This window comes from Aspergillus ibericus, assembly GCF_003184845.1.
Source record: "Aspergillus ibericus CBS 121593 unplaced genomic scaffold BO80scaffold_5, whole genome shotgun sequence".
Lineage (NCBI taxonomy): Eukaryota > Fungi > Ascomycota > Eurotiomycetes > Eurotiales > Aspergillaceae > Aspergillus > Aspergillus ibericus.
In genome coordinates, this window is record NW_020292103.1 from 476,005 (window position 1) to 487,833 (window position 11,829).

Consider the following 11,829-nt stretch of genomic DNA (forward strand, 5'->3'; position numbering starts at 1 on the left):
CAGGCTACAAGGGATACTGTCAGGAACCAGACAAGCTGTGATTGTTGGATCACTTTTCCGAATTCCGACATGCAGTGCTCGACCGTACAGTACATATGCAATATGCAGCTAGATAACTATGGCTGCATGTCGGCTTCTCCGGCCGTCCGTTGAACTGCCTCCTTAATATAGATGGATGTTACTTTTGGTCCTTCTCAAAGTAGGTCATTCTCGCCAGCTGCGGGTATGGCGGCAGCTGTTCTGGTCCAAGCTGGAAACCATGGTACTTCCTCTACGGGTTAGGTGTGACAGCACAGCGGGGCCATGTTGTTGTCGCCCCTAGGCAGTTATGACTTGCTAAGAAGCGGGGCTGGTAGTATTGTCCGTCTTCTGACTTGATTTTATCATATAGGCACTGCGACTGAGACAAATGGGCTACTCGGTTCCACAAGTTCGGATGCATTCATCAATTACCAGGGTAAATAGCGTGATAGAAGTGCCCACTGTCATCGGGTGGGACCCAAGAACTGTACAGACATCTTTCATGCATCGGACTGGGCTTAGTGGTATGGTGGCCTGAAAGAGATCACTGTGGTATGCCAAGCAGGTTCATGCTTCATGACGGGAGGCAGAATCCATCCACACTGGTACCGCCGCTGTGGACCAAAGGTTCATCCTTCACTGCTCAGTGCGGTTTGGGTGCAATAAATACAATAGCTGCCATGTAGCTATGCTAACGCTACTGCAGTAATCATTAGGATACGTTTTAGCATATTGGGAAGGCTAGAACATACGCCGCCCAGTAGGCCCAGCTCGTTTATAGACCTGCCTGGCTAAACGAGGGATTAAAGATCTGGCCGAGTATGTGGAAGACGTCCAGCTCATTAATTAGCTTCAATAGCGGCAGAACCTAGAATCGAGAAGGTAGCGGTGTGTTCTCTTTTGTAGGCAGCGCATTTCCTAGGCGGAGATCAGCTGAATCTACTATACTCTATCTTGACTCTACCTACCCTGGCGACAATAGCACGAAGACTGGATCGGAACATCGGCCGTTGCGACTGCCTGCTTCAACAGAGGCTTCACTATTTGTGCTTCGGCCGTTCGCCCCAGTCTGGTCAGGCATTCATAGTACCCATGCAACGCCCAGACATTCTTCGGATGCTGTCTTGCACGAGGCAGGGTATCGTCAAATCCGAGATCCGCCTGATACACGGCAGCTGCCTCCTGAACATGCCCCTGCTCGAGCAGAAGCGCGCCGTATGCATGGCGGGTCGGTTGCATCCAGCCCCACGGCTCATCATATGGCAGGTCATCATCCAACGCGATAGATTGCCGCAAATGGTCAAATGCCACATCGAAATTGCCACGGCGATACTCGAGTTCCCCGTCAAGCATGGCTTCAGCCACTGCCAGGATATCCGAACACTTATTGGTGAAAAGCATCCGGCTGGGTGGTACTTGTTTGGCAGCCTCCTTGAACAGCATCCTCTCTTGGCTCGCCTCGTCCACTCGCCCAAGCGCAGCCAGCGCCACCCCCTTTCCGTAGTGAATCATTGCCGTTGTGTTGCAGTATAGCTGGGTGTCGTGCGGGTATTTAAGGTCGAGAAGATCATTCCAACGGCCAAAGCGGATCAGAACATGTACCCCCATGCCTACAAAGCTCTCCAACCAGTCAGCCATCGGCGGGGACTCGATACGTAGCAGCTCTTCCGGAATAGACGACTCCAGACTCTTCACCGTGTCCAACGCAACTCGCGACTGTCCCGCGAACATAGCCGCATAGACCCGGAAATGATAATCATGAGACCGATACAGGGTATAGAAGTTGACCGCGCCCGCGCGGGCAAGAAACTTCTCATCCGCCCGAATCGCATCCGAGTTCGACGCAATCGCCCGTCTATAATCACCACAAAGAATATCCAGATGAGTCGGCATGTGGTTGAGATGGCCTGCATCAGGCACCAGGCCTCGCAGATGGTCGGCCGCTCTTAGTGCCGCTTCCGGCTCACTGGACATCTCCATCAAGTGGATGTATAGATGCAGGATTCCCGGATGACGTAAAGCCTCGTCCTGGGTCAGTGCAAGATCCAAAGCCTTCTTGATATCCACCGTACGGGCCTCAGCTGCCGCTTGACCAGTGCGCAAATCCCACAGCGCCCACGGGGTCAAGTTCATCAGCGCGTCCGCGTACAAGGCTACAATGTCCATATCATGGGGGAAGCGTAGGTAGACAGACGCCATGGCATCAGCATACTCCTTGTTCCAAGGGGCAAAGTCCTCGGGTGCTACATTTCGTGGATAGCGATATTGCATGGCCTCGATGAGTGCCACTTCCACTGGTTCCGCCTTGGTGGCGTGTTTCTGGGCCTCCGCGGCGGCATGGTAGGTGCGCTGCACCGCGTCCGTGAGTTCTTGCTCGTCAAACGCTTGCCACGGTTTGTTGTAGTTGGGACCGAGCGTGTATGCGAGGCCCCAATATGCCATGGCACAGGTGGAATCATATGTGATGGCCTTTTGGAAACAGTTGGCTGCTTCTTCGTGGTTGAAAGCATATGTCCAAACGAGGCCGCGGTCGAACCAGACTTGGGCTTGTTGGCTGGTGGTGCTCACTGGCCGGTGGAAGAAACCAAGGTCATAATAATCATCCGGTTCCTGTTGAGACATTATGCTGATATTGTAGTTGCAAAGGATAGCCGCTTTATTCGGGATGACTTGACGTTCTGTCGATGTTGTGATGTGATGCCCGTAATGGAGGAACCCCAAGTGGGGTAAAGGCTAACTGGCCGCTGTCATGGCGGACACCACCACCGCCATCAGGCCACTGGCAGCATCCCCTACGTAAAAACTTGTCTGGCTCGTGCCTTCTGTATTTATCTTATTTGTCTAGTTGGCTAGGTACTTGACAGGAACATTAAGAGGCACTCGACACGCCACATGCTGCCACGAGCGCGACATGCGCATATCCAGTGCCAGGAGTAGAACCAGAACCAGAGGTATTCTCTTATATCCTTGACTGTCAGATTTCCAGCAAGCTCCGCCCGATTCAAACTGCATTCCCCGAATCAACCCTCGAAAGCCATCATGTAAACGCCTTGTTCCAGAAATAAGAAAAATAGACGGAGCTTGCTATGACCCGTACACGAAATCCGTTGATAAACCTCCCTGAGCACTTTCCAATGTGCGTGATTCTTATCGGGAAAGTAATGGTATATGTGTCTTCAATTGCCTGGTATAGCGTCACGACTTCGTCTATCGTAGTCCCAGGTCCGTCATTTCAACGCTGTCCGCGGAGCCCATCCAGAGGATATTGTTACACCTGTTTAGCGAGTATGTCAGCGATTAATCCCTCGGTATTGGAAAGCGCATGGGGAAGAGGGGTAAGGGATGGAATCCCAGTCCTGGTATCCAGGAACTGTATCCAGGAAATCCACCCCAACATCTGGGACAACCGGATAAACGCACCTGATCAGCACCAGACCGAGTGTTCCCGTGTTCTTCCCGTCAATGAACTCTTCCGTATCCCGCAGCAGCACGTTCATGTACGAATCGATGCTCTCAAGCTTGCCCTTGTATTCTGTCTGGCCCCATTTGAGACGGATAACGAGCTCGGTACCGACTCTGTAGATGAATTAGTAACAATTCCGGCACAATTCGTTGTGAGAAACCGGGAGGTAGCGGGGGGTCGAAGATCGGGTCAGAGGGACGAGATGGGTTGCGTACCTAGCCTGGAGGAAAGGCCGAGGGTTGACGGGGTTGAACTAGAGTCGCAGAGTCAGCCAGTGCTCATTTCCAGGACAACTCACGCCTGGAGATGGAAAGACAGTCAAGAAGAAAGAAGGAAGCACATACACTCATGTTGACCTCGGATCAATGCCAGCTACTCAGGTGGTGATTGCACAATAGATGTCGGGGTTCGGACGCGTCAATGGGCACACGTTCTGCCAGTCAGAAAAGGAAATGTCTGGCTCCGAGTCCGGGTGATTTGGCTCGTCGCGTGCTGAAGATGGAGTCTATCGGAGATCGCAGTCGCCAACTTGACGGAGCTGATGGAGTCCGCGAAAATGTGATGCTGCTAGACGCGGGTTTGACCCAATCAGAACGCCTGCATCGACACCGCCTTCTGACCACTGCAATATCGCTCCGCGTTTCTCTTTGCAACTCTCGAACAGCACTGATGCGTTTGAAGCACATGGACTAAGCTTACTATTATATTGACTCTTTTGCGGCTGATACTTTTCTTGCCGATGCACAAATCTCTGTGCTATCCGAACTACTCTATCGGCGCACTTATTGCAGCCATTCCCTACTAACATCAGAGATCATAAAAGAAACAGGCCTCATCAATAACGCGAGCTAAAAGACTACATCCACCCTTAGAAGATAATACAAAGATCCCATGGTCCTACCTCATGCCCTGCTAAGGTCCCACTTGAGCTCCTTAATGGAAACCTCGTCACCAGCCTTCTCATCGTAGTCATACCACTCCCCATCGGCCAGCTCAATGCCGGTAAAAGCCGACGAGGATTCAGTTCCCTTGGCCTCCCATTCACCCTGGTAGACAGCGTTAGTCAACATTCCTCATTTATAGACAAGATCGACCAGTAAAGCACCACAAAAGTCACAAGAGGAAGCAAAAAGGGAAAGAACTCACATCAGCCTTGAACTCCGTAAACTCCAATCCTCTGCAATCAATCTCAATCACCTTCTTGCCCTTACGCTTCTCATCCGCCTCATAGACATGAGGTCCGGCAATGATGGAAGCAGAGTGAGTTTTCTAGGTCCATATTAGCTGACATCCCAAACTCCAAGCTCGAATGACATCATCGTCGTTCTTTCAAAGATGGAATCAACCCACCTGGCACAGCTTGCATTTCCAGACAAAGTTGGCCTCGCCTCGGCTGCCGGGGATTTCGTGCTGTTCCTGGGTACATTGTGAGTTCCTGCCTTGGTACATACATAGATGGAGGGAGAGGACTTACGAAGCGGGTGAAGCTGACCCAGTTGGGGTGGGTTTCACGGCAGGACGTGCATTGTACCTTGAAAGTGTAGTAGTAGGGGTCTTCCTCGGTGTCCTGGGGACGGAGGCCGGTGACGCTGTTTGGATATTATGAGTTGGGCTTCATCTGGTATGAGGAGTGGAGAAGGCTCTTGCGGCGGGGAATAGGCAGAGGCTTTTCTTGCCAGAATGGGTGTAGAGACAGTGAGGCGCTGAGTGATATAGTAGATACAACTTACCCGTTGAGTTCTGCGGACAGGACAAGGGAGAGCATCTTGACTGTTTCTCTTGCTGTTGGCTGAGTTGATATGAAAGAGGAAACAGAAGTTGTTGGGTGCGGGGCTTTGATGTTGTCGGATATCGGCACACATACCGCCCTCCCGCCTACGTTCTTTTTGCACTCGAGGTGAATGGCGATACATCCTGGTCGACACCCTGGTCGATAACCCCTGGTGTTTGTTGCAAGTGCAAACTTACAAGGCTGGCGCAGTGCATATCTAAATCTTGATTGAACTGCTAAAACACATAACAACGCCAATCATGCCGGTCCATAATCGCTTGAGCTGAACGAATCCAGGAACCAAATCAGAAAAGACTATGTACAACATTCCTCAAATCGAGGAGACACTAAAATACAAGATCAGTGTGATGCCCGCTTATAGACGGCTCTGCTGTTGATCCTGGCCCAAAGGCTTCGTTGCGAATGCGCCAAAGAATGCGTTCAGGGCATCAACAGTGCCACTGCCCTCGGCCAGCTGCACCGTACAGGCGACGTGGCTGTCGGGACGAGTGACGACCACACCACCCTTCTCGGGGTCGAAGCCCAACTTCTCGTGCGCAGCGTACTTGGCCTGAGGAACCCTCACGTCGGGAATATTGTCGGCATAGATGTGGTGGTGGTAGTCGCGGAGGATCTTGGGCACGGCGTCCACATCGATCTGGTTCTTCTCCCCAGCATAGACCAGGCAGATGGAGAAAAGCTTGGAGTGAGGGAGGTGATGCTCGAAGAATGAGACATCGGCAATGTCGCTTCGGCGGTACACGGAAAGGAACGAGCGCTCCTTCTCAAGGTTGGCAGCAAGATCCGCAATCGCCTTGCTGGTCTTGTTCTGTTTACCGGCGAAGATGAAGATACGGAACGCACCGTTGGCAGGGATCTCCTGTTCCAAGTGCACAAAGTTGGCATCGGCCAGTCGGGTGACTGTGGTAGGGGTGAAAGCGCGGCCAGGCGTCAGCTTCACGCCGGGAATGTCGAACAGTGGGGACTGCGCGGGGTGGCTTGGATCCCAGGTGAAAACATTGGGCTTGTAGGCAACACCATAGCCACTGGTGAACTCGCAAGAGGACTTGAAGGTCTGGACGAACTCGTCTTCCTCACCGTTGGTAGCAGCGGTGTGGCTGGCCTCGCCCACTTCACCCGCAGTAGGGCGACGCTTGGAGAACAAGGCGGCGTACTTGTTGTCGAAGCTCAGAAGAGTCTCTGCAATATCCTTGCGCTCGCTCTCATAAGTGCTGAGAATCGAGCGCTTGGCCAGACCGGACTCGACGGCGTGAAGCTTCCAGGCCATGTTCAGGGCGTCGTGGAAAGCAGTGTTCATTCCTTGACCGGCCTTGGGCTAGAGTATATGTTAGCGAATGCTCTGACTGGCAGAATCAACATCTAGATGGGTTTCACGTACGCTGTGAGTGTGGCAAGCATCGCCACCCATGAACACACGCTCATCCAGAGTATATTTCTCAGAGATACCCTGACCGATGGGGTAAACGGAATACCATTCCACGCGGTCCCACTCCACCCAGTATGGTTGAAGAATCTTCTTGGCGGTCGCCTGGACCTCCTCGGCGGTGGCTGTCTTCCTCGGGTCGAAGTCGGGATCGCTAGACGAAGCGATCTGGACATAGAGACGGACCATGTTGTCCTCCCGGGGAATAACCATGATGGAACCGGCATCTGAGTGGATAGTGCACTTGGTCTATTGATAAACAGCTAATTAGCGACAGTCCTGCGTCCCGATATAGCACCAGGGTTTCTTACCTCAATATCGGGGAAGTTGGTCCTCACGACACCATCCATGACACCCCAGACATAGGAGATGGGGTCCTTGTACTGGATCTGAATGCCAAGCTCTTGTCTGATAAAACTCCGAGCACCTTCACCGCTAAACAGATACTTGGTACGGACCGTCTCAATCACGTTGGTGTCGATGGACTTGAGCTGCACTTCGACCGGATATGTCTCGTCCAAACCATCGTTCTTGAACCCAATGATCGTCCATGGTCGTTCAACAATGGTACCGGCCTTTGCAATCTCATCCAGAAACACGCGCTCGATCTTGCCCTGGTGGACCAGAGCTGTGAAAGGGTAACGAGTGTCGATAAAGCGGGGACAACTAGGCCAGCTGCCCGTGCGGTGAATACCTTTTCCGCCGGCAAGGGGATCCCAGAAAGCAACGTCATACACCTTGGCAGGCTTGAAGGCCATGATCTGGCGCTTCAGGCCCAGGTTGCGGAGAATCTCGGTCGAACGAGGCTGAATACCGTCGGCGCGGCCGGTGGCGGTCGGCACGGGGCGGTTGTCGATGTGCTTCACTTTGTAGCCCCACCGGGACATGCAAAGCGACAGGACAATGCCAACGGGGCCAGCGCCCACGATGACGATGTCATATTTCTCTTGTTGTGCAGGGGCCATGTCGGCGACACTGTGTAAGAGACTATCAAGCTTCGGGTGGTGGGCGGGAAGTGACCGAATCCGAGAGGTATGTACAGTGATTGATCAGTGTTTTCGGGAAAAGATTAAAACATCACCCAAAGGCGAGAGAGAAAAGATTAATATGAAGCTGATCTGGAGAAAAGAACCCATGATGAGAGTTGGGAGTGGCCATATAAATATCACGAAGTGAACTGGGGGAAGGGCCCGAAACCAGCGACGTGACGGGCATCGGGGAACCACAACGGCATTCACAGTCGGCTGGATCGTGGAGAGTTGGGGGGAAAAGCGTGGATTGGTTCGTGGGGACGAGCGAGGAAAGCGCAGAGAAGGCTGAAAACCGCGGTGGCACACACGGGCAGCAAACGCAGGGAGGTCTCGCCGGCCAGTGGGAGCCAACAACTGGGGGAGATCGCTGGGGCTGCGGGGAGGCCCCGGGGAGAATCTCACTGGCCCAACGGACTGCCGTCGCTCGATCCGAGCCTCTGGACTGGCTGCGGTTAGCATCTCGGCAGGTGGAGGCCGCCCACGTGACTGGCCCCTCGGCAGCCTCTCCCGGGATTTCGGACTCGAAATCCCTGTGGCCTCATTGGCTGCTCGCCTACGTCTCGAGTCGAGCTCACTGCAACGGTACGTCCCATCTGAGTACGGAGTACCTCGTACCTATACCTACCTGGTATTTCGGTGTAGTTTAGGCGAGCACATGCGCTTAGGTACTGCACAGTTCATAATGGAAGCTTGATTATCAGCTAGATATCATTTCACGCCCTCCACGGGGAATCCTCCCGCCATGAACACTAGACTCCAGAACACCTCACCACCACCAACACAACAACCACAAACCACCATGCTACAAACAATATCAACCTTAAATCCAACCCTTAAATCCCCTCCCATTCCCTCAACCTCTACCCCGTCCCGAGCACAAACTTGACAGGTTTCTCCGAGGACAACCAACACATCCCCGATGCAGTTTCCAACTCACCCAGAACTCCCCACAAAAGCGGACCCCTAATCGATATCCCCCTGCGTTTTGATTCGCCCACCCACGACTCGCGTACCTGACATTTTCCGCCTGAAAGGCACTGGAACTCGGCTTTTCAGGTTATCCGTAAACCCGAGGGTGATCATAAAAGCTAGATTATGTATGTATGGATTTGGGGGATACAAGGGTCTGGATCGGTTGGGGTTATGGTACTTGTTGTAGGGGTCGGGATCTGGAACGGGTGCTGGAGGGGATGGGATGGATAGCCGGCATGCCGAGGGGGTGTGTTGTGGTGGGAGGTATTGAAGATAGGTAGGTTTGAGAAGTCAGTTTACTGGATTTTTGTGTCGATTTGGTTGGGTACTCGTGGTCGATGAATTGATGTCATTGTACAAAGTAGTTGGGGATGAGTTGTGTTGGTTACTTCATGGGAGTGGAAAGTGGCTTGAAAATTGATTACTGCTGTGATGTGTGTATGCTGTTAGTGTTGCTTGAAAAGCCATGTGATGTGGGCCTCGCGAGCGGATGTTAGGTGTCTTTGAGCTATGTGTAGTGTGGAAGTGCCTGCGCCCTGTGTATAGTTTAGTAAGCTAATCTGATGTTCTATACAGAGGTCTATTGTTGCAGATGTGCTAGTCAATTGTCTCCCTTGGGAGCGGAGCCAGAGTAGACGGCAACACAATACAATAGATTGTTAGCAAAATCACGAAAATTGACAATACAGTAGACAGTTAATGTCACCAAAGATCTCAATAGACCACTTGATCTATTATTCTGAGAATCTACGCGGAGCTTATTGTTCTGTAACAATAGCTTTTATTCACTACCTGATTTCCTAATCGGGAAAACATGTCACTTTTTCATGAATAGGTGGAAACGGGCCCTATAGGCTTCAATGTTAATTCAGGCGTATTCTATTGTATTCATTGAGTCTGGCCAGCGTCAATAGATCAATATGGGGGTTCATACAGTACTATTGTTCCGTTCCTCTCGATAGTATATAACTTGTCGATGTCTTCAGGATCCTCTCTAACCAAGTCTCTTAGCAATCTTTGCATACCTCATTGCGTCAGTTGTGTATGGTACCTTGCTTACCTGCAGCCCATCTATCTGTAATCACTCATTGAGCCTTGAGCTTCAAGATGGAGAACGAGAACGGAAGTAGCGAGACCTGGGAAGTCCCCATCATGCTTAGTCCGGAGTAAGACCCAATCCAACCTGTCAGCCTCCATGATGCTAACTGCGGTAGGAACCTCAGCTATGAGGAGCTTGCTAGACTCAATCCCTTCTTCGACAAAATCATGGACCTCTGGAACAAATCCGCGCTAGCCGCGAGCACAATGGTATCCTCGGATGTCCCGTCGATCACCTCTTCATCGCATTCGATGCATTCCGAAAATGATTCCTCCTTCGCCAGTGGCCAATCGTCTACATCACCCTTGTTGAAAGGATGTCAATCGTGTCTTGACCAGCATGTCACAGAGCAGTCCCGCGTGGAGTTACATCCCTCCCAGCACATTGAGTCAGACTGGGTAGATGCTTCTATGATTGAACCTCCCCTGAGACCGATGAAGCCCTCGCACAAGAAGCTCTTCGGTGAAAATGGCTGGCTTGGATGTACCGCCGACATGAAGGATCTGCCGCGTGACAGGCAGAAATTCAAGGGCTTGAGAGGATTGGGCAGGAAGATCAAGAAGCAAGTAGAAGAGCTCGTGAGTTCCTTTCTCCTTTCATCCATGATATCATGCATGATAACATTCATCCTAGGCAGAGGATGTGGCCAAGGCCCATCCAAACCCTCTCATTCATGCGAGTCTTCGCCCAAGGATTGTCCCCGAGTCGACCATTCCCATCTCGCTAGATCCTCCCACCCAGGCCAAGCTGTATTCGGAGATGGAAGTCATGATCTGTGTCAGCGCAAACAAGTTCCTCCTGGAGCAGTACAATGAAGGTCGCCTGTCCGAAGAATCGATTCGAAAGGTCACGAACTACTGGGGTGCGAAAAACAGGCCTCAGGTCATCGAGTTCCAGTTCGACCAAGCCACCCAACGGCGACTGATCCTGTCCAACATCCGGACTCTGCGATTTAGCGGGGAATGCTCGACCAACCCTGTTCTCCTCAAATCGAACCTGAATAATTGGAAGGCGGTTAGCAAGGAAATGAGCGTTCGCACCTTCTGTGCCCCTGACAGCGCCATCCGCAAGCATATGCACGACATCCACGAGCTTCTCGATATGCTGGACGCCCCACTTGTCACCTATATCACTTTCGAGGAGTTGCAGATGCGGACCCTGTCTCTCATGAAGGTGCACCTGGAGAAACTTTGCCAGGCTGATGGTGGTAATGAGAAACTGTCTCAATCAAGTTAGAGCTACAAGAAACATCGTTCGATGGTATTCTAGGTGGACGAATGTCCCCTTTTGTTTCTTTGCTTTTATTCTATTGCTTCTTTCTCAGTTTATCCTTGCCATGTGAACGAGTGACGGCGTTTGCTAGGGGCAGTCAGGAGTAGTTAGCATCATGACTCGATCCAGTGAAAAGATAGTTGATCTACCTACCAGAGTTTCCTGTATGACATTACAGAAACTACCCGGTTTCGCCGTGTCCTTCTGATCGCCTTCTAGCGAAATACGGCAGCCTAGGGTCTCGGTAGTGATTTGATGGGCCAGGTACTCAGGTTGCGAGCCAGCGACTCCCAATTGACTTGCCAGGCTTGCTGCAGACAACCCATCATGCAGCCATGTGGACCAATAGCCACGTAGGCATAACCACCTAGCTCCTTAGTCCCTGAGATAGAGACCAAGCGTTGCATGGTGATCTGAGACAGGCTAAGAGGAATGAAATCCCCGGTACAACAATCTCACCAATCATTCGACCCATTTCTGCGAGCGCCCAGGGCCCATTCGATATGACAGGAAGATCCGATCGCTCCAGATCAGATCGGCACAAACCTCCGAGCAGGTTTATCAAAGTTTCGAGAAGTCTAATAAACCGTCTGGGACGAACCAGAAAGTTTCCGGGTCCGCAAGACGGCCACGCGCATTACTAGACAGCGTGTCTGATTTGTAGGAACGTGATTTTGGCGTTGTCATGTTGGGCCCGCTTTACGAGAATGTAGGGGCCATGGATTGGTGGACGGAGCTCAGCTACGTGTCGAGCGG

The 11,829-nt window shown here is 51.9% G+C and overlaps 5 protein-coding genes across 5 annotated transcripts; 1 reads left to right on the forward strand and 4 right to left on the reverse strand.

The window, feature by feature from the left end:
* Positions 1-870: 870 nt before the first annotated feature.
* On the reverse strand, positions 871-2,725 carry BO80DRAFT_421939 (TPR domain protein). Its single transcript, XM_025718716.1, has 2 exons — positions 990-2,725; positions 871-939 (listed from the first exon to the last, which is right to left on the reverse strand). Exons 1-2 carry the CDS (start codon positions 2,641-2,643, stop codon positions 890-892), a joined length of 1,704 nt encoding a protein of 567 aa, XP_025579012.1. The 5' UTR covers positions 2,644-2,725; the 3' UTR covers positions 871-889.
* Positions 2,726-2,833: 108 nt separating this feature from the next.
* On the reverse strand, positions 2,834-4,013 carry BO80DRAFT_421940 (small nuclear ribonucleoprotein F). Its single transcript, XM_025718717.1, has 4 exons — positions 3,829-4,013; positions 3,700-3,737; positions 3,442-3,597; positions 2,834-3,295 (listed from the first exon to the last, which is right to left on the reverse strand). Exons 1-4 carry the CDS (start codon positions 3,832-3,834, stop codon positions 3,229-3,231), a joined length of 267 nt encoding a protein of 88 aa, XP_025579013.1. The 5' UTR covers positions 3,835-4,013; the 3' UTR covers positions 2,834-3,228.
* Positions 4,014-4,194: 181 nt separating this feature from the next.
* Positions 4,195-5,249, reverse strand: BO80DRAFT_461752 (CXXC motif containing zinc binding protein; the record flags this gene model as incomplete). Its single annotated transcript, XM_025722470.1, has 5 exons — positions 4,195-4,530; positions 4,631-4,753; positions 4,835-4,900; positions 4,959-5,073; positions 5,215-5,249. The coding sequence occupies 5 exons, from the start codon at positions 5,247-5,249 to the stop codon at positions 4,387-4,389; spliced, it is 483 nt and encodes a 160-aa protein (XP_025579014.1). The 3' UTR covers positions 4,195-4,386.
* Positions 5,250-5,466: 217 nt separating this feature from the next.
* Positions 5,467-7,988, reverse strand: BO80DRAFT_399106 (putative FAD monooxygenase). The gene is made up of 3 exons (XM_025717457.1): positions 7,011-7,988; positions 6,655-6,948; positions 5,467-6,591 (listed from the first exon to the last, which is right to left on the reverse strand). The coding sequence occupies exons 1-3, from the start codon at positions 7,662-7,664 to the stop codon at positions 5,632-5,634; spliced, it is 1,908 nt and encodes a 635-aa protein (XP_025579015.1). The 5' UTR covers positions 7,665-7,988; the 3' UTR covers positions 5,467-5,631.
* Positions 7,989-9,914: 1,926 nt separating this feature from the next.
* On the forward strand, positions 9,915-11,037 carry BO80DRAFT_346787 (uncharacterized protein; the record flags this gene model as incomplete). Its single annotated transcript, XM_025715386.1, has 2 exons — positions 9,915-10,379; positions 10,435-11,037. Coding segments are annotated over 2 exons (1,068 nt in total), but the record flags the coding sequence as incomplete, so codon positions are not given.
* Positions 11,038-11,829: the final 792 nt, after the last annotated feature.

Bases quoted from the DNA above. Each gene is read 5' to 3' on its own strand.
- BO80DRAFT_421939 (XM_025718716.1), bottom strand. From the start codon at position 2,643: ATGTCTCAACAGGAACCGGATGATTATTATGACCTTGGTTTCTTCCAC. The intron at 940-989 runs GTAGGTAGAGTC...ATCTCCGCCTAG, and splicing joins TTCGTGCTATTGTCGCCAGG to GAAATGCGCTGCCTACAAAA.
- BO80DRAFT_421940 (XM_025718717.1), bottom strand. The intron at 3,598-3,699 runs GTACGCAACCCA...ATTCATCTACAG, and splicing joins CGGCCTTTCCTCCAGGCTAG to AGTCGGTACCGAGCTCGTTA. The intron at 3,296-3,441 runs GTGCGTTTATCC...CTCGCTAAACAG, and splicing joins CTCGGTCTGGTGCTGATCAG to GTGTAACAATATCCTCTGGA.
- BO80DRAFT_399106 (XM_025717457.1), bottom strand. From the start codon at position 7,664: ATGGCCCCTGCACAACAAGAGAAATATGACATCGTCATCGTGGGCGCT. The intron at 6,949-7,010 runs GTAAGAAACCCT...GTTTATCAATAG, and splicing joins CCAACTTCCCCGATATTGAG to ACCAAGTGCACTATCCACTC. The intron at 6,592-6,654 runs GTACGTGAAACC...CATATACTCTAG, and splicing joins ATGCTTGCCACACTCACAGC to CCCAAGGCCGGTCAAGGAAT.